The sequence below is a fragment of the Drosophila busckii genome, chromosome 3R (genome assembly GCF_011750605.1).
Source record: "Drosophila busckii strain San Diego stock center, stock number 13000-0081.31 chromosome 3R, ASM1175060v1, whole genome shotgun sequence".
NCBI classification, from domain to species: domain Eukaryota; kingdom Metazoa; phylum Arthropoda; class Insecta; order Diptera; family Drosophilidae; genus Drosophila; species Drosophila busckii.
This window is the reverse complement of record NC_046607.1, coordinates 18,053,892-18,078,986: the sequence shown is the minus strand read 5'-3', so window position 1 is coordinate 18,078,986 and position 25,095 is coordinate 18,053,892. Positions and strand designations below refer to the sequence as shown.

The 25,095-nt window shown below is 43.0% G+C and overlaps 7 protein-coding genes across 8 annotated transcripts; 3 read left to right on the top strand and 4 right to left on the bottom strand.

Annotated features, from left to right (window-relative positions):
* Positions 1–104: 104 nt before the first annotated feature.
* LOC108603334 (protein suppressor of variegation 3-7) lies at positions 105–4,035 on the top strand. The gene is made up of 5 exons (XM_017992059.1): positions 105–907; positions 966–1,475; positions 1,534–1,881; positions 1,944–2,864; positions 2,923–4,035. The coding sequence occupies exons 1-5, from the start codon at positions 279–281 to the stop codon at positions 4,010–4,012; spliced, it is 3,498 nt and encodes a 1,165-aa protein (XP_017847548.1). The 5' UTR covers positions 105–278; the 3' UTR covers positions 4,013–4,035.
* A 392-nt stretch (positions 4,036–4,427) lies between these two features.
* LOC108603335 (TBC1 domain family member 5) lies at positions 4,428–7,132 on the bottom strand. 2 transcript variants are annotated; one of them, XM_017992060.1, is made up of 7 exons: positions 6,532–7,046; positions 6,061–6,465; positions 5,894–5,996; positions 5,686–5,831; positions 5,485–5,627; positions 5,069–5,430; positions 4,428–5,008 (listed from the first exon to the last, which is right to left on the bottom strand). In XM_017992060.1, the coding sequence occupies exons 1-7, from the start codon at positions 6,882–6,884 to the stop codon at positions 4,511–4,513; spliced, it is 2,010 nt and encodes a 669-aa protein (XP_017847549.1). In that variant the 5' UTR covers positions 6,885–7,046; the 3' UTR covers positions 4,428–4,510. The 2 variants fall into 2 exon arrangements, with proteins under 2 accessions (XP_017847549.1, XP_017847550.1); XM_017992061.1 differs by lacking the exon at positions 4,428–5,008 and having other exon boundaries at positions 5,325–5,430; positions 5,487–5,627; positions 6,532–7,132.
* A 5,208-nt stretch (positions 7,133–12,340) lies between these two features.
* On the top strand, positions 12,341–17,124 carry LOC108603337 (acyl-CoA Delta(11) desaturase). The gene is made up of 5 exons (XM_017992062.1): positions 12,341–12,577; positions 15,432–15,741; positions 15,803–16,139; positions 16,204–16,550; positions 16,608–17,124. Exons 2-5 carry the CDS (start codon positions 15,432–15,434, stop codon positions 16,859–16,861), a joined length of 1,248 nt encoding a protein of 415 aa, XP_017847551.1. The 5' UTR covers positions 12,341–12,577; the 3' UTR covers positions 16,862–17,124.
* An 854-nt stretch (positions 17,125–17,978) lies between these two features.
* On the bottom strand, positions 17,979–18,854 carry LOC108601394 (CG15888). Its single transcript, XM_017989294.1, has 2 exons — positions 18,506–18,854; positions 17,979–18,451 (listed from the first exon to the last, which is right to left on the bottom strand). The coding sequence occupies exons 1-2, from the start codon at positions 18,852–18,854 to the stop codon at positions 17,979–17,981; spliced, it is 822 nt and encodes a 273-aa protein (XP_017844783.1).
* Positions 18,855–20,392: 1,538 nt separating this feature from the next.
* LOC108602737 (protein apnoia) lies at positions 20,393–20,853 on the bottom strand. The gene is made up of 2 exons (XM_017990889.1): positions 20,742–20,853; positions 20,393–20,679 (listed from the first exon to the last, which is right to left on the bottom strand). The coding sequence occupies exons 1-2, from the start codon at positions 20,851–20,853 to the stop codon at positions 20,393–20,395; spliced, it is 399 nt and encodes a 132-aa protein (XP_017846378.1).
* Positions 20,854–22,555: 1,702 nt separating this feature from the next.
* LOC108601393 lies at positions 22,556–23,650 on the top strand. The gene is made up of 2 exons (XM_017989293.1): positions 22,556–23,261; positions 23,322–23,650. The coding sequence occupies exons 1-2, from the start codon at positions 22,556–22,558 to the stop codon at positions 23,648–23,650; spliced, it is 1,035 nt and encodes a 344-aa protein (XP_017844782.1).
* Positions 23,651–23,890: 240 nt separating this feature from the next.
* On the bottom strand, positions 23,891–24,826 carry LOC108602732 (wnt inhibitor of Dorsal protein). Its single transcript, XM_017990883.1, has one exon. It carries the CDS (start codon positions 24,824–24,826, stop codon positions 23,891–23,893), a length of 936 nt encoding a protein of 311 aa, XP_017846372.1.
* Positions 24,827–25,095: the final 269 nt, after the last annotated feature.

Genomic DNA, 25,095 nt, shown 5'->3' with positions numbered 1-25,095 from the left:
GATAACATTTTATGTTACGACGGTTAACAGCACATTAACATTCAAACAATGCGAGCTCAAACATCGAACTTCTCGCTCTAACTGTCTTGTAATTAACATTATCGGGAATTATCGCCATCGATGGTCAATGCATCGGTTTATTTTTATCATCACTAAGTCACTGTAAGATCGACATAAACAACGACTTTGAACGATTATTTTTTTTTGCAAATTTTGTTGTTCGTTAAGTGTGTGTATATTTAATAGACTAGTCGAGAATTAATAGCAAAGTGCTAAACATGGATGCGGAAAGCGTTCCAAACAGCGAAACAGGACAAACACCTGAAACTCCTGATGATGCGACCGGCGATGTTGAAGCCAACAAAATGGCGTCGTCTGCGGTGGCAACTGTTGAGCACGAGTTAAAAATTATGGAAGTTGAAGGTGCTGTTTCTCTGCCCCAGCAAGTGGATGATATGGATATAGAAGCTGACAATGTACCGACAGACATGGAGTCTGAAAATGCAGGCACTGAGCCAGTTGCAGAGGATGCCGCGAATATAAGTACTCATGAATCTAATGATCCTATGGGCTTGCTGCAGCGCATAGATTCCAACCATGAGGATAATGAGGATGACGACGATGATGATGATGACGATGACAGTGATGACGATGCCAGTAGCGCCTCTGGCTCTAGCGTGCGACGCCCAACAAGTGCCAAGCGCTGGCTTATATGGATGCGACGTTGGCCCTGGCTCCTGCACGAAGAAAGCGATGGCGACTGCGCATTTTGTCTTTATTGCAACATTTTTATCAATGTGAACCACATGCACAAGGTCATAAAACAACATAATTTGTCCCTCTATCACCAAGATCGTGAGAATAATTATGTGGCGTTTGTAGGCAGCGATGAGCAGATACGCAGCCGGTATGTAACTACGTATTATTATACGCAAATTTTGTATAGCTTTTATTGGTTTTAGTAGAAAAGAGTTGAAGCACGAGTTTGGCACCGATAGCTATGTGGCAGCTATGAAACAGAAGCGCACCAACGAGGTTGAAGCGTTAAACAATTTTAATTGGCTGCGCTGGCTTAACTGTCATACCTGGCTAGAACGTTTTCAAGCAGCGGGAACCGTTGGATTGTGTCGTGTCTGCAACGTTCGCATGAACGTAGAATTTGCCTACCTGCGCAAAAGGCATGAGTCGAGCAAGGTACACTTGGAAGCGGCTAAACAGTACGAAAAGCCTTTAGCGCGTAAACGCAAGCGCAGTAGTGATATCATGCCAGTGGATTATATTAAGGAGGAGCCGCTCGACAGTTCCGCGGAAGACAGCCGCGACCCTAGCGAATGGGTTGAGCTTATACCTGATACAGTGCCGCAACAATGCCGCTGCACGCTCTGTAATTGCTTCATGTTTGTCACCAGCTTTGGACGGCATCTGAAAACAAAGGTTCATGCAAGCAATCTTCAAACCTACCAGCAGCAGCTAATGTAAGTTTATATTGTTAAATTTAGTGTGTACTGGCAACTAATGGAATTCAAATTGCAGCACAAAACAATCTCGCGGCATTTGGGAGCAATACGCTGAACTACATTCCTGGCTAGTTGCAGATCCAGAGGATCCATCGATGGCCTATTGTAGTGTCTGCTGCAAGCGTTTCATGTATGGACATTCCGAGATTAAGCGCTGGAATCACGAGCGCTCGGAGAAGCATCAGGCGGCGCTAGAAGCTGCAACTTCGACGGCAGCAGAGGTTGCAACAGCTGGAGCAGCTGACAATGATATTGACGAGTTGCAGAAAAGCGAACCGCCAGAATCTGAGGAGCAAACCGACAGCGATGACGGCAGCGACGAGGATTATGGGCGTGCCAAAAAGAAATTAACAACAGCAAAGGGGTAAATTTACATAACTTCAAGCATAAAACTCCAATAAACATGTTGATGTTTTTATGTCATAGTCACCCAGCAGAGCTCTCCGCAGACGGTCAAAAATCGCAGCCCTCTCTGCGTCATTATACATGGAAGCGCCACAAAAAGGAAGGTGGACATCTCTGCAAGATCTGTCGAGTACGTTTTCATAACAAAGCGAATTTGAAGCGTCATGAGCAAACGGCGCGTCACAAGAACTGGGTCATTATTTGTAAAGAGCGCAAGGCTCGACGTACAGCTCAGAGGGCAGGCCAGGGAGCAGCAGGTGCGGCTGATGAAACCAACCAAGATGAGCTCGTTGACGTGGATGGGGTGGAGTCACCACTTGCTGCCACTAAAAATGATCAATCGGACAATTTGTCGCTAAAACCAGTGCCTGCCAGCATGCAGGGCCGTGTGATGGTGTGGAAGGAACGCTTTCCCTGGCTCTCCTATAAGCGCAGCGATACTCGTCAAAACTACGCCTGGTGCAAACTCTGTGAAACTTCCATATATCTGCCCACCTACAAGTGTGCATCCAAGCATCAGCGTAGCTCACGTCACTTGAGTGCGCGTACTGAGCGCAGGCAGGCACAACAAGGAGCAATGCAGGAAGGCAGTGCAGCCGCCTCAGTGAATACAGCTACAGCTTTAACTGCTGGCGAGTCCAAAAGCAAAGCAGCCATGGCTGCGTGGCAAGCGAATTACAGCTGGCTAGAACCGGATGCCACTGATGAAAGCTACTGTCACTGCAAAATCTGCGACACGAGAGTGTCGCTTAAGGTGCTCTTTGTGCGTCAGCATGATAATTCACGCAAACATGCCGAAAATATGTTGCGACAGAAGCCGACCACAACTGTTACTGCCTCAACTGAGGCAACTGGTAGCACTGGCTCAGGCAATGAAAAAGAGACGCCTCCAGCAGTCGACATGGATGTTGAGCAAGATAGTGATGACGGGCTTAGCATCAAGTAAGTGTTTACAAGTTGCCTTCTTAAACGCTTATATAAAAAACCCATTTGCTTGCAGATCCGAGACTACCGTCGACCGCACAGACCGTGTGGCTAAGCGCTCGCCTCGTTTAAATGAGATTCACCGCATCATGCAATCGTTGCGTGCATCTTCGAGTAGCAAGCGGCACGAGCGTAACCAGCTGGACTGGTTCACGGATATAATTTGTTCATCACTGGATATTGCGTCGCGATTGCGTACGCTGGAGCGTGACAGCAGCTTACATGCCGCGGCATCAGCAGCAGCGGCAAGTCAGGCTCAGCCAGCAGCAGCTGCACCGAAGGACACTTTGGATTTATTCTTCGAAAGCATTACACAAACCATGAAAACGCTGCCCGTCTATTTGGTAGCCGAGGGCAAGGCTAAAATTATGCAGATTGTTTGTGACTTGGAGTTGTGCCACATGCGAGGCTCTGCAGCTGCGGCAGACGACACACAAGTCGAGCAGCCAAACCACACGCCTGATGCGGCTGATGCACATGATACCACACCCGAGTCCATAGCATCTAACATTAGCAACAAACCTGTAAGTCAATTAAATCAGCCGCGTCGAGCATCCGGTCTGAGCCCGCCAGGCAACGTTAATGGCAACAGCAGGGATGTGCCTCTAAACATACGACGCATACTGCCCGCTTCTGTCCATGTTTATCCCAAGCCGGATAGTCCGGAAACAGTGCGAGCTGTGCCTATTCAGAAATTAACTGAAAGTACGCCAACGCAAAATGATAAAGTACGTCAGGGCGGTCACTCAACGCCCATGATGCAGGTGAATGGCCAGCACAGGCGTTCGTCACAATATACTCCTGCTACGCCACCTAATCCTCGTGTAGATCCTAATAGCAGTAGCGGTAGCGGCAGCTCCAAGTATCGTAAAGTTACTTTACCGAATGGTGACGCCGACAGAGTGACGTTACCAAAACCGCCACAGCAACAGCAGCAGCGCCCACAGCACCAACAGCGACAGCATTCGTCACAGCAACATGTGCGGCACTCACAACACCAACAACAGCAACGCCCACAAACGCAACATCGCTCAAACTCAAACTGGACACAGGCGGATACAAATTATAATCGTGCCTCGACCGCTAATAGATGGTCGAACTTTTAAGCTTTTATAATTTGCCTACTTCTTAGCACACTTCAAGTTGTGTAATTGTTTATGTTACATTAAGTTTTAAATAGTATTAAGCCAAAAGTTTGCGTGGAAAGTTCGTCACAATTGTCAATGTGAACATTGGCAAATCGCACTTACTTTTGATATCTGCGTAGATTAACTTTATATTTCCAAATGTACAACAATCAACTGTTTTGAAGTTCTTTATATGTTCCATTACACTTCAATTGTAAACACTTAAGATAAAGTTCTTTCTGCTGCCTCGTCAAAAATTCCTTACCAAACAGAAGCATATGTGTTATGTATAAAATGAAAATCAGCATTACTATTTTTTCTTTACTTTATAAGAATATCGACAATTCAATATATGCATACATTTATCTGTTGAATATAACAACATAAAATCGTATTTGTATTAAATTATTATATATGTTCACATATCTCTGTACAAATGATTCCACAGCATAAGTTAGCTTAATTCAGTCCATGCAATTAGTGTGGTCGTTGTTGCGGCTCTGCCGCAGGCAGACCATTTTGCAGCACCAGGGTTTGCGGCTTCTCGTCGCTAGTAATTGTTGACAATTCAATTTCCCAACGATCGCCCAGCAGACGACGCGTTGAGCTATGCATGAAAGCATTTTCTGGCATCTCATAGCCACTGGCTAAGGATGATGCAGTTGTAACTGGCGTTGGTTCAGTATTTGGCGGGTCGGCTGGCACCGGTGTCTTGGCACTATTTGATTGTTTGCGCTCGTTAGCCTCCAGTGCTTGATCAATAGGTGCGGAGCGTGAGTGCATGGGAAATACAAATTTGTGATCCAAGAAACTGCACAGCTCCTCAATGTTATCCAAGGTGCGATTCAAGTCTTCATTGGACTGCTGCTTGCCCATATGCTGGCGCACATTTGCCAAGTATCTCATAAGCTTTGTGCGCGCTATTTTAAGGACAGTCTGAGCATTCTTTAGCTCCAAGCGCAACAACTCGGGGCTCTGGAAGGAGTTTTAGTAATGTAAAAGATATAAATTTATCGTTATCTAGATAGTGCTCACATCTTCCAGGTAGCCATCCATGGCCACGCGATTGGTATCTTGCAGCTTGGCCAGCGCTGATGCCTGCGCTGCATTTCTAGCTTGCATATAGCTAATATGACGATCAATCTGACTACTGCCAGTGCTGGTCGATGAGTCAGAATTAGTGCGCACGCGTTGTTTGGCTGCGGGTCTTGATTCAGTAGTGGTTGGCGGTGAGATTAAGGCATTCGATTGTGATACATAGTTAAAAGCACTTGTAGGATACTCAAAATCTTTGGGATTCATCATGTGTAGAGCATGTCGTAGCACCAAGTTGACATCCACATTGCTGGGATAGCGCATGAGATATGTAAGCGATGTCGTATAATCACTTAAAAGCACTAAAGTCAAAATATATGCATTATTTTATGTACTTTTTTTCAGGCATTACTCACACTTATCGCGTATATGCACCAGCATCGCCACCAGTATGTAGTTGGGCAGATGAAAATGATCGCTGTCAGCGAAAATGGCATCCCACAGCATTAGCAGATCAAGCAGCGTAAACTCACGGCCAAAAAGCAAGCGGAGCCAGCGTCTGTAAGTAGTAAAACATTTACAGTAAATCTAAATTTACAGATATGTAAGCTACTTACATGCCAAATATATGCAATGGTATTTCCATTTTGAGCAGATAATGATGCAGGTGCTGATCCTGCTTGGCCAGAATTTTATCACGTATGAAATTCAACTGACTGATAACCTCAACCTCCGTTTGTGGCTCAGTGTCAGCAGCGGGCAACTGCAAGCATAGCGATAAGGTTATGGGGTTTGTTATTGATTTTACAACTGTTACAAGCTTACATCGCTTGGCGTTTTCTTTTCTATTTGCCCTTCGGCAGTGGGCACCAGATTTGTAACGCGATAATAGCACTCCACAGAAGCCATAAGACGTGAGAATATAGAACTGCAAGTAAAATATAAATTGTAAGTATATGTTAATCCATAGCTGCGTATGCATAGTTATTTACTAAGTGTCAGCTTCCAGTTGTGCTGGATCGAGTACATTCAGCAACGTTTCGTTAATGTCATCCTTGTCAATTTCGCTAAAGTGCAGCAACGACTGATGATCGCTGTAGAGCACAAAGATAATGGGCGCCAAGATCTCATGCATGCCTTGACGATAGCACATATACGGATGCTCACGCGCATAGTAGAACAATATATTGGTCATGGCGTTCTGTATTAAAGCCTTGCGAAAGAAGTCGACACCGGGAAAAGTGCGCACCACATCCTGACGTATAACGGCAAACAATTCCTGATCACTAAAATACTGATTCCAGACGCTCTGCGTGGACTGGGACAGTGGATTGTCATCCACAGGCACCGACAATTCATGCGGATTACGCACATAATCCACGCGAAACTTTTCGTATCTGCAAAGCAATGATCCGTTTAGTATAAGCTATAAGTTACTACTACTATTTTTTTTTTTAACTAACCTGCTGCGCTGCTGTAGACGCTGTGTATGCCAGCTGCGATAGTCCGAGTTAAGCACACGCAGCAGCAGCGCCCAGTGCAAGCTGCGAAACTTTGACATTTTCAGCTGGCCATTGAAAGCGGCCAAGCGCAATGAGTCTGCATTGGGATTCTCATCCAGAGTGGCCAACAATTGCGTCCACTCTTGCTTGTAACGTTCCACTGAGGTCATGTTGTTGCTGCTACTACTATTCTCATCAACAGCTTCAATTGTTTGCCCCGTCTCCTCGCGTACGTCTATCTTTATGGCAGATGCTGCATCGTCTTTTGCTTTCGGCATATATAATTTAATGGCTTCAATGCCGCGCACTGTCATTTCTTTTCTGTCCAATGAGCATTTATTTTGCGCACATGCATATTTTAAAATCCCCGATGCACAAGAAACACAATTGAATTACTCAAAATAGGTTTTTTACAAAACAAAGCCCGATTATATATTTGTCAACAATTCTGCGATAAGCCAAACAGTGTGCCCGTACTTTCTAACATGAAATTGCGCATAAAGAATGTTGTAATATTTCGACATTGTGTGTTTTTTGCGCATTTGGCAACATTGCTGACGGACCGTTACTTTTAATTTGAATTCATGCAATTGTGTTGTTGTAAATGTGCTCTAATTTATTTTACTGAGTTAACAGCCAGCATCGATAAGAACATTAGTAGTATCGATACTTATGAATTGCAAATGATTTAAACATTAAACCAAATCTAATGATAGCAGATATTAAGGTCAATGATTGTAGACTCGTAGTCATTGATATGCCACAAATAATATCTTCATAATGTCTACGAAACTGACCAACCAGGAAATACAGAAAAATTAAATACAGTAAACGATGTCACGACGGCGCAGCCGCATTGTTGTTATTAGCATAAGCATTAGCTTTGGCACTAGTTTGACCCTATCTTACGCAAAAAACTGCAAAATTGTATCTTGTTTACGGTTTATATATACATCTAGTTTATTTTTGTTTAACTGTATAATCGTCTTTGAAACTAAGCTTTTAGCTAATGCCATGATAAGACGGTCAATGTCGTTTTTTGATCTAGTCTTGAGCAAAATTTTCTAACTCTGTTGCTGCTGCTGTTGCTCTTCGTGGCTTTGAACTTGACCCAATGACTGTAGCAGTTCACAGTGGGTGGTTTGCGGTTTGCTTCATGGTTCGTCTGCATTGTAAATTTCCGTCTGTATGAGTATTGAAATTGTAAATTTAAACTTTGATATTCATGTGTGGTTAAGTTCTTGGTCAGCTGACGAATTGTGAATTTCACTAAGGTCATTGGCAGGGCACTCAAGGCGTGCGTAAAATAATCAACTACAGTCTACATATTGCATGCTTGGTGCATAATAAGTTTTGCAAGAAAATGTGCAGCAAAGAGCTGTACAGGCTCATGCTGGCTCTCAAGAGCACAAAATCAAGTATACGCCGCAATGGCTTCAATTCTGATTTTTCGGTCAAAGTCAATGTCAATGCAAATGTCATAAATAACAGCAAATTGCGAATACGAAGTCGAAAACGCAACGGACAGTTGCGAATTAATTACAATGGCTATCGGCTTGTCTCTCTTTTTTGTTATTGTTGTTATTTTTATTATATTGTATGTGTGTGTTTATTTTTTATTGCTTTTACCGTCTTTGTTTACTGCAACGGTCAAATGCGAACACGTTTGTAGTGTTGGAGTGTGGCCGCTTATCAAAGCCGCTTGCCTTTGGCCTGGGAACTAGTTTTGTTGGTCTCTGTTACAATTTGGCTGCTTAGCATTTTATATTTCCTGATGTTTAATCAGCCAACAGCTGAGTCAAGAGCCGAATCGATTTGATGATACTGCTTCTACACATATGTAGCTCTAACTCTAGCTCTTTGTTGTTTGGCTTCTTCTTCGCGGCAGCGAGCGCATGACGCAGCGAGGTGAACTTCGATTTTGCGCGACTTTGGCCTTTTTCTATGGGTTTGTATCCATTTACATATATTAATTGTTTTTTTTTTCGATTTTAATTGATTACAGTTATACTTACTACGGAAGCCAAAGGGCGGAAGTATATTTAAGTATTGGTATGTCCAATGTCTGGGCCCTGTAATAATATTGAAGATATGCTATAAACAGGTTTCAAATCTTGTTCTTACTGGCCAAATGATATAACTCAAGTTTTAAATTTATGATTAATCAAAAGTAAAGAATCTTTTCAACCCTGTGGCATTGGTTTATTTAAATGTATTCTTTATAAAAGAAGAGAACAATAAAACTTGTTTCCCCAAAGAATTTCTAAGTATACGCGCAATCGAATAAAATGGTCACATGGCTACTCTTTAAGAAATTCTTTAAAAGTAAAATTTTTGCAAAATGAAAATTCTTGACAATTCGTTCCGTTGGTAACTGGTTCTAAACGATCGTTGTAATTTATGTCTATCTTTAAATAAACACTTGTATATATTAACTCACAACATAAACCAAAAATTTAATAATAGAACCAAAATAAAAATTTCAAATTAGACACAGGCGCAGGCTCTCCAAAATGAAAAAAAAAAAATTATTTAAAACACGAAGCAGGTTTTTGTGGCTTGTCGGCGCATGGCTGTTGAATTCTAAGCAGTTAGTCGGCTTTGGTTTTTATCGATGCTGATCATGATCGAGTTGTTAATGAAAATAGTAAAGTTGCTGTTGACAACTTCCAAGCCAGCACCCCATCACATGGCTTGGAGACGCTGCGCAGGCGCAAAGAACGCGGAAACGGTGCTAGCAACCGAAATAGCAAGCTTAACAATATGAAAACCAAAATAAAACGTGATAGTATTTTCAAAAACGCGTGGGCAGTTACTCCACTTACTGTTTATGGCTTAATAATGAATACGCAGGCATGATAATTTTTGCCAATTCTATTTATGTGCTAAAATTCGAGGGAAAAACTCAAATGAGCAAACTGCAAATGTCAGAATCTTGAAGCAAAAACGACTTTCTATTGCTTATAGCACAACATTGCGATTGCCTTGGCTTGAGCTCTAATGGATTTCTTTTGTACTCGAAATGCGGCTGTCAAGCGCCTTGGCTTCTTGAGAGCCAATGACATGTAAAAAAAAAATACAATTAATAACTCGATGTACTACAGAACTAACGTTTTATATGATAGTGCTAAAACCTTCGTATTGTTTTTGCATGGGATTCTAGACATTGTAGCTTGTAGTGTTTGTTTTTCATTTTCTTGGCACATTTTTGATGCATATTGACAGACGTGTGGCATTGTGTTCTTCCTGTGGCAGCGTCTAGATTTCACAGCTCGTTGGAATTTACATAAATATTTGGTTAAAGCGATCATTGCACACCTGAAGCTGCTGCTGCTGCGTTTCCAGTCACTTAGCCAGGCTTAATTAGGCTTGAACGTAACTTAGACTTGAAAGCAGCCTTTGTCATATCTCATTTAACGCATTTCAATTAACTGCTCGAACAAATTCAACCTCAATAATAAGTATACATTACACATATCAAAGTTTATGTAAGCGGTATTTAATAATCCACGCCAGCTTTATCTGATATTTATATGAAGAAATAAAATTTGTCTTATGACTTCATATGTGATTTCTCAGCTATGTAGTTGCTATGTGATTAATTCAATGGGTAATTGACATTGTTCAAGAACTTGCTAAGTTCTTGGTTTCGCCTTGGTTTTATTGTTTACTCAACCCAACAATTCTGTGTGCATCTTGTAGATAGTTTGCTTACTTTGTACTGTCGGTTGTTTTGTTAGCTGCTTGTCTGTCGCTTTGTGTCATCAATGTTGCAAGTCATTAAGATGTTTTGGCATCTAAACTGCTATTAGCCGTTAACTAACTGCGGCCAAACAGCTACTCAACTTCATATGTATGTACAAACAGACGGAGAAATACAATTGCAGTTGAGAAACATGCAAATGTAAGTTTTAAATTATTAAGGAAGGCTACGAATTTTATGTGTGGGGTTACACAGTTCAAGAAATTAGTATGCATGCCTGCACAGTGGTAAAAAGCATAAAATTTTTGTATTAAAAATGCTTATAGAGTATTTATTTCATTCATAAAATGCTTTATCTTTTTTCATCCACCCCCAGCTATTTGCAAATATATTTAGATCACGTAGAGTTTATTATAGTAATATTTTTCATACAAAATTTATTAGTAGCTTTTATAATAAAACCTGTTTGATGCATTAATTTAAACTGCAAGCTAATCCTATTAGATAGGCCTATTACCTAATATATATGTATGTTTGTTTAGCTGAGCACGTGCCAAAGATTAATGCAGTCATAATGTTGATTAGACCATTAAATTGGCGCATGTGCGAACTAGTAAATACATAGACCATACTTATGTTTAATGCAGTCCGTAGTCACGCCCCCACTTGAGAACGGTAAACGTTGATCTATAGTTTTGCTTATGTACATAGCAAACAGCTTATTAATTTTTTACGACGTTAGGAGTGTCGCTCATATAAGTTACCACTGTCATGTTGTTGCCCCGCCACATGCTGACCTTCGACTGCTGTTGCAAAATGGTCAAACCTTTAGACTTTTGACACCTAGGCGCTTAGTAAATAATTTTAGTATCCAGCACTAAACCCAATATTAGAAACAGCTCATTCCAACTTTGCATGCGTGCCGCGAAATAACAATAAACAAAAGCGACAACAACAAAGCGCACAAAGAAAATTAAACTTAAAATAATACACCACAAGAAGTACTACAACAAAGTGCTCCACTAGCCCAGCTAACAAGAGAGAACTAAGACAATTTTCGTTGTGGCTTTTGTCACTTTGGCCAAGCCAAATATTGACGCGGATTAAACAGCAATTAAGTTTGGTCTTGAGCTGGTATTATAGAACTGTAACCGCAACCAAATATCAATATTAAGCTGTGAAGATTACAAACAGGGCTAATAGCTTGTCGCTTGCCTGCCTTGGCCGCTAGAAATGCGCAAGTGTTTAAGGTAAGGTAATTAAGAATCTGCTAAAACTTGAAACTGAAAATATTAAAAATAAGCAACGCGCTCAACTTGACCGATTGCTTGAACTGCCTGACCTGCGGCATGCTCAAGCGTAACCAAAAAAAAATAAAGAAAAACACGAAAGCGAAAAAAACCCCCAAAACTGAAAATTACCGATCGACCCTGTTGAGTAAGGTAAAGTCACGGCAGATAAGAAGCGCACATAGAGTCGCGCTGCTCTGAATGTGGTTAGGCAACTTGTGAGAGCTGATGCGAGAGCATTGCATGAGCCTACGTGAGGTTGGGCAAATAGACGCTGAGAGAGCATGTCTAACATACTAATTTCGGCTTAATGTCGGTAACGACAGTTTTCTCAAAAGAAACGCATACACAGTCGGTTACATTTAATTAACTTTTGCTCTTGTTATCGCCAGCTATTAGCTTAATTTATTGGCCAATATTGGCATAGCCAGCCACGCGTTGTGCGAGCGTCGCTCTAGACCCCAAGCCGCTGATCCGCCCAACCACCGATACCCGCTGATTCGTACCATGTTGACCCCGTCGACGACGACTCGCCGCCGCCGCAGCAGCAGCTGAAGAATTGCCAATGAGCCAATTGCCAGAGCGGAGAGCTAGCAACTAAATAAATCGTCTTGAAAATTTTTGGAGATACAGTGCGGCAAACAAAAAACAAAATAAAATAAAAATCCAAAGCCGAGCTCTCAGCTTTGTAGCTCGTCGCTCATCGGCTTTTGCGAATAATTTGTAGTATCCGCCGCTTAAAAAGCTCTGCAACTCGTTCCGTACGTCCATACGCCGTGCATTCTTCGCGATACGTGGATGTGTCGTATGTATAGCTATAGCTATAGATACGTTTTGGATTAACATCGTAGCATCCTGCTAGGGATATGCGATACGAACTTTTGCGTGTATAAATCAGTGACAAGTGACGAGTTGAATTTATTGTGTCAGTAGTAAACGAAAGAACTTTTGAACTCGAGCATAACGCTTACTCTTTGGTGTTGAACAATAGTTTAAAGCTATCTAATTCGAAAAGGTGAGTGTGCTATAGTTAAAACTGTAAACAGCTTATATTATAGCTAAAACTGCAATGCAGTAAATTTTTTTTAGAGCTTAACCTATGCCACAAGGCAAAGCAATATATCTTTTGAATACTTAGATATATACCCAATAGGTATTACCTATACTTGCGGAAGTCTTAAGTGACTGTCCGTGTACGTCAGAAATAAATAATAAATAACGATAAAGCATTTCACAACTAAAGTAAATAACAAAATTCGAAACAAATACACTCTAAAAATAAAAAAACAATAAATCTGAATAAGCTATAGGTACATAAAAATTATAATGAACTGTCACTGCTAAGCTGTTAGTCTGCTTAGTTAGTTATGATTCATCTACATATAGGAAATCAGAGAGCAAAGATCAAAAACTATGGCGCGGTGATTATTGAAAAGAACTCGAACCTGTGTCGCAACACGTACCACAAATAATCAAATTATGCTAGCCTTAAAAAGCTCCCCCCCAACTACGTATAGATACTATATATATATATCTCAATATGCAGATTAGTAAGCAGAGCGCTTGTCTATATGACGACAACTCGATTCGGGTTGACAACACAGTCAGTCAACTAAATATGAATATGCGTGCGATTCGAGTTCTTTGAGTCGATTCCTTGCGCTTTTTTATTTGTGGTGGGGCCAGCCCCAGGTGCTATGAATATGGATGCCACCACGCATAATGCGAACTGGGCAAAGTCACACAGCTAGCCATATGCATATAGAACAGTGAGCAATAGCTAAAGTCACGTTCCGATTTTTGATTTTTGTTATGCGACAGGCGTTGCCTCCGATTGCGTGCGCTCAGCGCATCGATCAATGGACGGCGCGCTCTGGTGGCTTACAGAATCAAATCTACACATTCTGATTGTATTGGTGTTAGATTTATTATAGCAATTGTGTTGCCAACAACAATGACGTGTGTGCTACACTGATCAAAAAATTATCATTTAGTTGCAGAATTCGCAATCAAATTTCAACAGATTGAAAAATCTTAAACCCGTTGCCCACTTAACCAGAAAAGAGTCGAAACTTGAAACGTTCGCGTTGATTCTTAAACAAAAGCTGTATTTTTTGAATAAATTGTTTGATTATTTAACTATGCTAATAATCCGGTAAGGATGGACGCACTCTATGCCTCATCAAACTTCGAACAAAGTACGCTGATTGGCTTTGGCTTCAAAACGTGTTTCGGCTGCTCGTGCCAAGAACGAGGATTGTGAACAGAACTTATAGCTCAAGGGCTTATACTAGCTGCTGCTGCTGCTCATACGCATGCCGGCCAAAACAAATTATATCACATGCAAGCTCCGTTCATGCATAAAAGATTTTGCTAATTAATGTGCATGCGTTTAGTTTAAGCAACGAAAGCAGCGAAAGTCAAAGTTGGAGGTGATATGTATATGAGTTGTTTTGTTTTTTCTTAGTAAAATTCTAATACGACTTCTAAGTACCCAAAATATAAAGTAGTACAACGCGCATTATTTATATTCAAAGTCAAGGGCTACCAAAAATAACATTGGCCTATCCGCTGTAATTCACATACGATTGGCTTGACATTGAACTAAGCCAAAGTTATTGACTTGAAAGCCAAGCACGAGGTTTCAGCAGCCAGCCAATAAGAACCGAATTGTTTATATCAATAAACACTGATGGGGCTTGCATATGTTATGAGGTCAACCGGTTGTTGGTTCTTTAGAAGCTGCGAGCGACAGACAGCCAGTCGCTGATTCTCAAGCGGCCAAGCATACATGTATTTGTTGCTAGAACAAGTTAAGCCCGCAGCAGCATCAGCAGCAGCAGCAGCAGCAGCAACATAATTCGCACAGCAATTGCAGTTGCAATTACAGCTACAGAGTCACGATCATACAAGTGTTTGCCTTGTTTGAGATTTGTTTGCGATTTGACTAAACAATTTTTGGCTGCAGCTGCATCTGCAATGTAAGCTGAGTAATCGATTTAAATGATAGGCAAAAAACAAAAGAAAACAACAAAACTCACATGCAACCGACGTGTGCTGGCATAGTTTATGCACGCTTCGGTGGTGTGATTGTGCTAAGTACAGCGGGGCGTATGCGCAATGTAAGACAATGCACTTGTGAACTTTTGTTTGCTTCTGTTCACGGACGTATTTTAATTAAAGCAGCTCTTAATTTTATACAATTTAAGCTTGCACCTAGCACAGCAATAAAAACAACAAGCATTGTATATTCTGCTGTTGATTTTAAATAAAAATAAAAATGTTGTTGAACAAATTATGCGTATCGTAAAATTATGCCAAAATAAAATGATATAAAATGTTTAAGTGTAGTACAAAAATTTGTATATGCAAAAACATTATTGATTGCCCTCAAGTGGTTTCTACAGAATTTTTGCCCATGTGCTTTGTTAGCTCATTTGGCTGCTTGCTGGGCTCTTTGTTGTCTTTATATTGATTTCCGGTTAGCAGTCTTTGTATCTCTCTATATATCTATAACTATATTTTGCGTAGCTTTTGAAGTAGCTCAACTTGACGCCACGAAACTAGCGAAGGTCACTGGTAATGAGCCACTCGGTCGCCTCAAGCCTCAAGCTGCGCCATAATTAGCTTTGCAGCTGCGGCAGCACCTGTTGGTGGGGGATGCCGTTGCCTTCTATGAAGAAAGCTGTGGAACATGCAGCGCATACGAAATTAGCACAGTTCAGGCATTATTTGCATCTCAAAGCATCACATAATTGACAGGCCATTAATAAGGAAGCTTAGCTGATATACTATGCATTGCTATGCCGTAAACAGTAAACAGAGTGTTGAGTTGAGTGCTTAATATGCATGCTTGGATCTCTTTGCAGATGGCACCTAATATTATTGGCAGCACCTTTATTTTGGCAGAGACTTCCATAGCCGATGCCAACAACAACAAGATGCCAGCTACGGCAACAGCTGCGCCGCCAGTAAAGGCCACGCCGCCAGCTCCAGCAAAGACCGCACCCAAACCAGTTGCGGTCGCAGCTGAAGCTACCAAGACAAAAGCAACACTGGAGCCCTTCAAAACGGAAATTGTGTGGCACAATATACTGCTCTTCATCATACTGCATTCAAGTGCACTCTATGGTCTATACTTGATATTCGCTGAGAATGCCTACCTTGAAATTATTCCAGGTAAGTAAACACTGCACAAATTGCAATCCAGTCTTGGATTTTCATTGCTATTGCTTTGCAGTTTACGCCACCACATTCTTGGGCGGCTTGGGCATTACGGCGGGCGTGCATCGTCTCTGGTCGCATAAGGCATACAAAGCGAAGCTGCCACTGCGCATATTCTTGATGCTTTGCCAGTCGCTGGCCTTCCAGAACAGCATCTGGGAGTGGACGCGTGATCATCGCGTGCATCACAAGTTCACGGACACACACGCCGATCCTCACAACTCGCGTCGCGGCTTCTTCTTCGCCCACATGGGCTGGCTGCTCTGCAAAAAGCATCCCGATGTGCGTAGCAAGGGCAAACAAATCGATATGACAGACATCGAACAGGATCCCGTTGTCATGTTCCAGAAGAAGTAAGTTCACTCTGGATTACTCATTTGAATTGTAGGCTAAATTGCTTGACTCTCTTACGCGCAGATACTTCTTTGTGGTGATGCCCATCTGCTGCTTTGTGCTGCCCATGATGTTCCCCTACTTCCTGATGGGCACTTCGCTGCGCGTCTGCTTCTTCACCTGCTCCATGCTGCGCTATGCTCTGTCACTGCACGGCACCTGGCTGGTGAACAGTGCCGCTCACTTCTACGGCATGAAGCCCTACGATGTTCACATTAGCTCGGTGAACACCAAGCTCATCTCCACCATTGCTTTCGGCGAGGGCTGGCACAACTATCATCATGTCTTCCCCTGGGACTACAAAGCAGCTGAGCTGGGTGACTACAAGCACAACTGGACCACTGCTTTCATTGACTTGATGGCCAAAATTGGTAAGCAAACTCACTTATGATTAACTGAAACAACAATTAACTTTGCATTCGCTGCAGGACAAGCCTACGATCTGAAGAGTGTGTCCCAGGAGATGGTCTACAAGAGAGTACGGCGCACGGGTGATGGCTCTCACATTGCCTCGCTGTTGGATGCCAATAATAACAACAGCGAGCCCACCAGCGAGCTGGTCATGCACTTAGATCACGAGAAGGAGGAGAATGTTTGGGGTTGGGATGATAAGGATATTACTGAGGAGGATCGCAAGCTTGCGACAATTGTGAATGCTGAAGCTGTTTGCAAAAGGGATTAGATATTTTCTCGATTAAGTACGTTACTAAACCTTAAGCTTAAACATTAACTAAAGAAGTGAGCCTCTTTCTGCCCTGACATTTGGGACTGCAGTATTTAATTACATTAATTGTTTCTATTTTCCAAAACGAAAACTCAAAAAAATGGTGTCTGTCACAAATCAAACAAAAACAAATAGAAATACAAATTTAACGCAATACAAGAAGCGCAGGAAGGAGGCTTACACACATAAGAAATACAACTAATGGCTTCGATTCCAAAAAACAAAAAAATACTACAAATTAATAGAAAAAAACACGCACACACAAATTGTACAATGCAGCTAAATTGTGAAGATTGAAAACTCTACTTGATTTGCATACAAAATATCGTTCAATGCTAAACCTATGTATAACGACGCTAGAGGTTTCTAGGCTTAAGTCTATTCTATAAGTTCTAACTATAAGCACCGAAATTTAATTCACTGTAAATTGTGTTAGTTATTATATGCCTAAGTAAATACAACCACAAAAACTATAGAAAACAAAAAAAAATTACAAAAAAAATTTAAAAATTCATAATACATTATTGATTGCCTTTCGTGTTATAGAAACGGGAAAAATGGCGTGGCTGGAAAATTTTATGAATAAATATGCCAATTTTGCAACAATAATTCAAGGCTTTGTTTTGTGTTGTGCAATTGTTAACGAAAACAAAGTGAACAGCTGAGCCAAGGTGACGTGCTGTTTATAATCTGGACCTGGCACAGAAGTCAACCGAAGTATATATAAGCATATATATAAAACTAGTTCTGGCACACGCACGAATATACATATATACTTTATAAGCCGCTTGATTGATATAGAATGGAATAAAATTATAAACAAATAACTTGCTTTTGAGCATTGGAGAAGGAATCCCCGTCGCTTGACCTTTAAACCAATGACAGTAATTAAACAAAAATATAATTCTTTGATATATGCTGAAACGTAATATTAATATATGTTAGTTAAAAATTCCTAATTTTGAATTATGTATGAGTAACTACAGTGCCTGCTCGCTAGATAGAATTGCTTTTGAAGACAGTCTTTATTAGAGAATCAAGTGAATTGTACAGAGCAACATTAAACTAGATTGGGTCAGTGGAAGCCATCGGCATAGCCATAGCTGATGTGCTGCGGCTGGTTGGCAGCGCTCGAGCCGGAGGTCGCGGCGTAGGCGTACAACATGGCGGCGAGGAAGGCACCGTTATTCATAAAGAGCGACAAAATGGTGGCCATCTTAAGCGTGGGCAGAATAAAAGGCAACATGCTGGCCAAGAGTATGGCTGGCAGCAGCAAAATGGGCACTGCCACTTGCAACATGGTCGTCTTGGACGATTGCTTCTTCTTGCGTTTGTTGAGCAAGACACCGCCACCTTCGCCACCAGCAACTCCCACTCCGCCGCCACCCAAAAGACCCTGCTGCTTGGAGTCGCCCTCTGCCTCTGGCTCATAATTTTCGACGCTGGCGCTGCTGCCACCCATCGCAGGCATCGTAGGCAGATTCATGAGATTTAGCTGCATGTCCTCAGCCTCACGTCGGCGTGCGCGACCCATACGTGGCTTGTGTGCTGTGTAAGTAAAGCAATTAAAATATATTTTCTTATAATCAGCTTAGCACTTGCCCTTTTTGAGCGTAAACTTCAGTTTGTTCTCCTTGCTGGGCACAATCTTGACCAGCATGCCAGGCAGAAAGTGTAGCTTGATGTCGCGATGCTTGAAGAAACGTTGAAAGTTTTGCACCAGCCGCTTGTTCAACTCCTTCTCGGACATTTGCTGATACTTCACCGAGATCAGACTGCCCAGCTGCGTCTCCTCGCCAAAGAACTGATCCATAAAGTCCTTGGTCAAGTTGCCCGACTGCGGCGACTGCTTGCGCTCGTCCAGCTTCTGCAGCACATACAACTTGGTGCAGCGCAGCATGCTGGACCCACGCAGGCACTCATAGATGCGCATGGGTATGGTGGCGCCCATGCGTGACACGCAAGTTGTGTTGCCGTCTGCGCATAATTTTAATGCGCGCTGCAAAGTATGCAACACCATTTAAAATGCTGCTTATATATTTGTTTATTTAATTTTGATTGTTTACCATGTCAAAGCTGTCAACTAAACTTAGGCTTAGCGCCAAGCCAAGCAGGACACGCAAACCCATGAGCATGTGTCGCATTTTGTCAACTTTGGTTTTTATCGCTAAGGCAAACACAACTGGACGGCAGCAACAGCAGCGCTATACTGACTGCCACCAGCCACGAAGATCTGCACAGATCAGCACCAGCCAGCGCAATCCTGGCCTGCACTCTTTCTCAATTTCTTCATGCAACATGCAACTGGTTTTTCTTTCACCGAATGCACTGACCAGCCGCGCTGAGCTCTTCAATTTAGTTTAGCGGGTCAAGTTGAGCGTCAATGCGAGTCGCAGACATACACTGTGACTAAATAATGATAGGATACTATAATAGCTCAAAGCACTTTCATATATAAGGTAATAAGCTAATTTAATTTTACATTGTTTTTAAAATTTGTGCGTATTATATAAATAAGTTGACAAAAGATTAAACAAGATATGTTTGCTTCTTAAAAAGTTTAACGCTAATTGACTTGCATGAAAGCTAAGAGAGCTTTTGTACATATTTTAGTATTGAAGAGTCATACACAATCCAATCTTCAACAGCTTACTTAATTACCAGAAGATGTTTCTCCTTTTAGTTTTAGCTCTTTGCTCTTGAAGCGTATCTAAGCTTCGACTTGCCGCACTTACACTTGTTGAGTTGCTTTTGGCGCTGTTCTCGCGGTCGCTGTCACTTGTTGCTCTATTTAATTGACTTATCGTCGCCCTCTTTTAGCAGCTAGCGAATTTCAATAAGAACTTGATTAACGCAGTGCCTTATCGGCTTATCAGCACGCTTTTAGCCATTATCTAAACTGAGAGTCGCACTCGCAGACGCGAAGTAGAAACCTCGGGGCAAGTGCAAGCCAACTAATTGCAACAAAGTGGAACAATTGCACAGCCGGACTTAAACTTAGGCTTAGACTTTGGCTAAATGCTTTTCTTCTTAATTAAGCGTCGCAACTACAATCAAGTGAGAGTTTATTAATTAGCCGCTGGCCATAATAAGTTATAAGTATGAATAGAGAAATTCAAAAGCGTTACAGTAATTTCTGTCTTGGACTAGCTTATGCAGTATGTGACCCATTTAGATGCAGACGCTTGACTTTCTATAACGTGTCCAGCGCGCACGCAGCGCTGGAATCTCAACGGAAGAGCCCGCTAAGTTGAAAAGAACCGTAAATTGTGATTGCTACTCCAGCTGCATACGCAATGAGCCAATAATAAATTTCACTTTTAACAGAAAACAAAAAAAAATCAATCACGTTGCGTACTTGACTGTATATTAAATAATTTGTGTGCATGTGTGTGTTTGTGTAAATAAATAATTTAAACTAGACTTAAATTATTATTTGGTTGCTTGCTCGCGTTGAGGTATTGCATGGCCTGCTAGCAGCTAACTCAATTACCATTCCTTCTCCAGCCAGACGGGCTGCTGTGTGTGCGAATGCGAGTAGACAACGGGCACTGGAGCAGGAGCGGCATAGGCAGCCGCAGCATGTACGGGCGGCAGAGCACGCGACAGCATCTGACCAATGGCCAGCACTAGAAGAATGACGCCCACGCCCAGACCCTTCATGGACACCACTGTCAGCGCTGCCAGCAGCGTGGTAATGACGCCCACAACAAAAGCGCCAGGCACCAGAGCAAAGCTTATGCGCCGCAAGAAGTGATGGCCAAATGTGCGGCTCTCTGCAAAGTTAAAGCGTTAAGACTGCAAGCCAAGCTGCCCAGCTAGCTGGTGGTATACTGACCCTCCATTTCCGCGCTGGTATTGTTGCTGCTAGCGGCTTCTTGGCACAAGGCCAACTCACACACCAGGCACAGGCAAAGCACCGCTAGAGCGTATTTCTGGACAGCAGCCATTTTGTTCGTTTAGTCCTTCGTTTATTAAGTACAAATGTAATCCGTTATTGTAGCTATGCTAACGCCAAGAGCAGCGACTGACAATTGAATGTGTAGCTCACATTGACATTCGCTTTTATGAGGGCCTCGCGCTTGAGGGCTACTTGAAATTCGTCAGCCGGACGTCGATGAAACGTGCGCCAAAACAAGCAAATCGTGCTACGCTCTTTACTTTAACTGATCAAACACCGTCTAAAGCTAAACTTCTTTCATTATTTTCACCCACAGCGCGGGCAACAACTGTTTGCCCCTTTAAGGGGCACCCATACACATTTTATTTTTGGTAACTTGCAACGCGCGCACTGCAAGCGCGTCTGGGCTCATGGGCATTCTTTCACGACGCGTGTCTATAAGTTTATATTGAGGGCACTGGCCATTCGCTTTCATTTTTTTTATTTATTAGTTATAGGCAGTCGCCGCTAATGACAACGCGTCAATGCATTTTAATATAATTTACAACCAAGTAACAATTATTCATTGACAAGTGCAAAAGGTACTTACAACCAACCACCTGGGCCAATTCACTTTCAATAAAAGTTAAGCGTTGATAAACAAAAGGTATATAATTTATATAAATAACAAATAATGAGTCATACAATGAAATAAACGCTGACTTCAGCTTTTGCTAATTATTCTGTGTGTGTCCTTTTCAATTCCCGAGAATCTTGCTCCCATTTAGTGCTTAATTGCTTCAAAGTATAACAAACATGTGAAAGTCGTTAGCTTTAACACCATATATGTAAAGCGGATTGTTTTTATACACTTTGCCAATTAGCAAATAGCATAGGGTATGCTAACTCAAAGCCGAGTGTGAAGAAATTCTATTGTTTGCTCTTTTGTATTTCTTAAATCTTTCATTAAACGAAAATATTACAAATATTTAATATTAAGTATACGTATACATTTATTTTGTGTGCTTGGCTCCAGCTCAGTCTGCTGCTCCAAGTGTATATCAAGCTCAGTTTAGGCTTCTTTACAGCCTGTTTATATTTTGTTTTGCACAGAATTTACTTTCTAGTCTGGATTTCAAATGCAGCCGCCCGCTCCAGATGGAGATGTAGATGTTGCTGTTGCTTGGAGTAAAACTCTGCTGAGTTCTGTCAACAACTTTCGCATGTTGTTAAGAGCTAATTGTCACTGGACATGGCTAAAGAATCGAAAGAGCTACCGTTATATGTACGGCTCTGACTAGACCAGATTCAGTCTACTTAGCGATGCAATAATATTTATGGACCGATCCAAGGGGGAGCAGCAACAGCAATTACAGCTAAAAGAAATCACTGAGAAGATCAATGAGAAATTGCAGGCCTACTCCAGATATTTTTCTTGGCAAGCTAACAATGTTTTGATCAGCCACCAGCAAGGGGGCAACAATTCAATTGAAGAGGATCGTGTTCTGCTATGTGCCGCAACGGGTTACCAAATGCCAGCTAGAATGCTGAATGGCCAAGAAGAACTGCAAAAACAGGCCTGTGTGCCAAATTCCCATTCTCAAGCCAATTTCCAAGCGACAAGCTGTTAGCTGTTGCTGTTGCAAGTCTTTTAGCTTTCTTTGCAGCAGCAGCAAGAGTAGCCGCTGAGCTGAGTTGATAAAACGCTTGTGCGCTGGCGATCGTGCCACATTTTGTGGCAAACCAGCGTGAGGTGCACACATGCATCAGCAATGAGCGGCCTACTGAGATTACTGCTGTTTACTGCGCTCTGCGCAACATACGGAGCCAACAGTCTGGAGCAAGAAGGCTCCGGCACAGAGTCAACAACGGAGCCAGTAACGCTGGCGTCGGCGCGCGGCTTGGCCAGCAGCTACGAGCCGGAGGATAAGCAGGCGCTGAAGAAGAACTCGCACATCTTTATGGGCATTTACAAGAACTACAAGAGCACCTATATGGGCAACAAGACTACGCACGAGTATCGCAAGCGCTTGAGAGAGCGCGTTAGTGCCACACAGCTGGCGGGCAATGAGGCAACTGCCACCGAGGCTATCGAACTGGAGCAGCCAACGGAGCAGCAGCAGCAGTTGCTGGATGATGCACTTGTGCAGGAGCTACGCAACGAGGCCAATGCAGAGGCGTTGCTCGAGCTGGAGTCGCCCACTGAAGCGGCCAACTATGAGGACAGCAAAAAGCGACGCAAGCGCAAACGCAAAAATCGCTACAACAACCAAAACAATAAACGTTTGGAGCAATTGGAGGTTACAGAACAGCCTTTGGACATTGCCGAGCTGGACAATTTGCACAACTACAATGTGGGCAATGGCCTCAATGTGAGTCTGGATCTAAGCAACGACATTGTGCGCGTCAAATTGGATGGTGAGAACATCAAAGAGATTATAGGCGCGCATTGGCTGAGCGCCGACAACAGCGAAGAGGGTAAGTCCAACTATGCCACTCCACTTTTAATTCCAACTCTAAACGTTTGCCAAATTGCAGGTCGTGCCAAGAAGTATGATGTTATAACCAAGGTGCTGCCACTCTTTATACTGCCCTTCCTCATACAGTCGGCCATTGTGCCGTTCCTGGTAACCAAGCTCAAATTGCTGCTGGTCAAGTCCATTTTGGTGGGTAAATTGGCAATCTTCCTACTTATCATCTCGGCCATCAAGAACAGCAACAAGTCAATGCAATCATACGAAGTGGCGCCCTCATACTGGGCCAGCGAGCCCAGTCGAAGATCTGAGCTGGCAGCAGCGGCTTCCTCCGCAGCCGCCGCCTACAATGGCTACCGGGTTGAGGGCAAGCCCACCGCTTGGGTTAACTAACAAACAATAAATGCTTTTGGCTGAATGAATAAAAAATTAAATCGCTTTAGTGTGTCTGTTTCTATGCAGCAGAATAATAAGACTTGAATTTCATAGTTCATCATAAATATTTATTTAAATAAGGCAATAATTTAGCGTTTGTTGTTGCAAATAAATTAACTTAAGTGTCGAGAGGCTTAGCCAGCGCCCCAGACTAACTAGCAGTCCAACTCCCTCTCCTATGTTCTGCATCGCAAACTCTCAATAGCAGCTATATTGACGCTCCAGCTGAATGCAGACATCGCATTGCAGGCGAAAGCCCCAGAGCAGTTTGCAGTTGCAGCGACGCTCGTTGCGCACATGCTGGCTGCGTATGCGTAGTCCACAGACGCGGCAGAGTTGCTGGCAGGAGAGACGCTCGTCGGCAGTGTCGCCGCCATGCTTGGAGCACTGGCGACCGCGTGTGCCGGCCCAGCGACCGCTTGCGTCTGGCTCGCAGTAGTTGGGCGAGTCTTGCATGTAGACCAGCGTATCCAGTGGTATGTTCTGCCACATGATCTTTAGATTATCTAGCGTGCTGTCCAGCTGCACTGCATCATCGTACATTTGCAGCACATCTTGTGCTACAGACTCAAAGGGCTTCAGCACCTGAACGCACTGCTCCTGCAGGCAGCCGCCCTGTGGACTCTTTTGCTTGCAATGACACTCCTTCTCCAGCGACTGCTGCAGCAAAGCGCCCACCACGCGCTGATTGTGCGCCGCTGCACCAGCGCCTGCGCCAAAGCGCGCCTGGTACAGCTCCAACGCCTTGGCGGGCTCGTGTGCGCATGGCACCTGCAGACTGTTGTCGCTGCAGCCGCAGTTGGCCACCACGCCATTGGCGCAATCTCTGGTGAGTGTGTGCAGTATGGCGGCCAATGAAATGGCAGCCACATAGATATCCTCGCGATCCAGCTCATGCGCTGCATTTGGCGCTACGCGCTGTGCAAAGTCATGGCTAGGGCAGTTCCAGCGCTGCCATTTGAAGCTCTGCTGGCAGCTATCCAATGCCAGTTGCAGGCTGTTGCTGCTGATGGCCTGCCAGGAGATGGGCGTCTTGAACTGATGTGTGTACTGATAGTAGTTCATGCTGTCCGCCACGCTGGCGCTGCTCACTGTGCTCGTGATGCTCAGAAATATTTGTATTATGTAGAACATTCTGTTGTGTGTTTATGCTTTGATGTCGTAGTGTCGACTGTTGCTCTGCTCCTGCGCTGCTCGCCTTAAATACCGCTCCGTACTGCGCTTGGTCCGTGGGAAATACAAGTCTGGTCAAAAAACCGGAAATTTGCCTTTTTTCCACTTGGGACTTTTGTCACGAACATCACGAAACTCCCAGCAGCGCACAAATAACCCAACAGAACCCCAGACGACGCAATTGCGGAGCAGGAGCAGCCCAGTTCCAGTACTGATTTCCTACCTGCCCA

Bases quoted from the DNA above. Each gene is read 5' to 3' on its own strand.
- LOC108603334 (XM_017992059.1), top strand. From the start codon at position 279: ATGGATGCGGAAAGCGTTCCAAACAGCGAAACAGGACAAACACCTGAA. The intron at 1,476-1,533 runs GTAAGTTTATAT...TTCAAATTGCAG, and splicing joins ACCTACCAGCAGCAGCTAAT to CACAAAACAATCTCGCGGCA. The intron at 2,865-2,922 runs GTAAGTGTTTAC...ATTTGCTTGCAG, and splicing joins GATGACGGGCTTAGCATCAA to ATCCGAGACTACCGTCGACC.
- LOC108603335 (XM_017992060.1), bottom strand. From the start codon at position 6,884: ATGACAGTGCGCGGCATTGAAGCCATTAAATTATATATGCCGAAAGCA. The intron at 5,832-5,893 runs GTAAGCTTGTAA...CTATGCTTGCAG, and splicing joins AAAAGAAAACGCCAAGCGAT to TTGCCCGCTGCTGACACTGA. The intron at 5,009-5,068 runs GTGAGCACTATC...AACTCCTTCCAG, and splicing joins TGGATGGCTACCTGGAAGAT to AGCCCCGAGTTGTTGCGCTT.
- LOC108603337 (XM_017992062.1), top strand. From the start codon at position 15,432: ATGGCACCTAATATTATTGGCAGCACCTTTATTTTGGCAGAGACTTCC. The intron at 15,742-15,802 runs GTAAGTAAACAC...ATTGCTTTGCAG, and splicing joins CTACCTTGAAATTATTCCAG to TTTACGCCACCACATTCTTG. The intron at 16,140-16,203 runs GTAAGTTCACTC...TCTTACGCGCAG, and splicing joins GTTGTCATGTTCCAGAAGAA to ATACTTCTTTGTGGTGATGC.
- LOC108601394 (XM_017989294.1), bottom strand. From the start codon at position 18,854: ATGGGCGCCACCATACCCATGCGCATCTATGAGTGCCTGCGTGGGTCC. The intron at 18,452-18,505 runs GCAAGTGCTAAG...TTACTTACACAG, and splicing joins GAAGTTTACGCTCAAAAAGG to CACACAAGCCACGTATGGGT.
- LOC108602737 (XM_017990889.1), bottom strand. From the start codon at position 20,853: ATGGCTGCTGTCCAGAAATACGCTCTAGCGGTGCTTTGCCTGTGCCTG. The intron at 20,680-20,741 runs GTCAGTATACCA...TTAACTTTGCAG, and splicing joins TACCAGCGCGGAAATGGAGG to AGAGCCGCACATTTGGCCAT.
- LOC108601393 (XM_017989293.1), top strand. From the start codon at position 22,556: ATGAGCGGCCTACTGAGATTACTGCTGTTTACTGCGCTCTGCGCAACA. The intron at 23,262-23,321 runs GTAAGTCCAACT...GCCAAATTGCAG, and splicing joins CGCCGACAACAGCGAAGAGG to GTCGTGCCAAGAAGTATGAT.
- LOC108602732 (XM_017990883.1), bottom strand. From the start codon at position 24,826: ATGTTCTACATAATACAAATATTTCTGAGCATCACGAGCACAGTGAGC.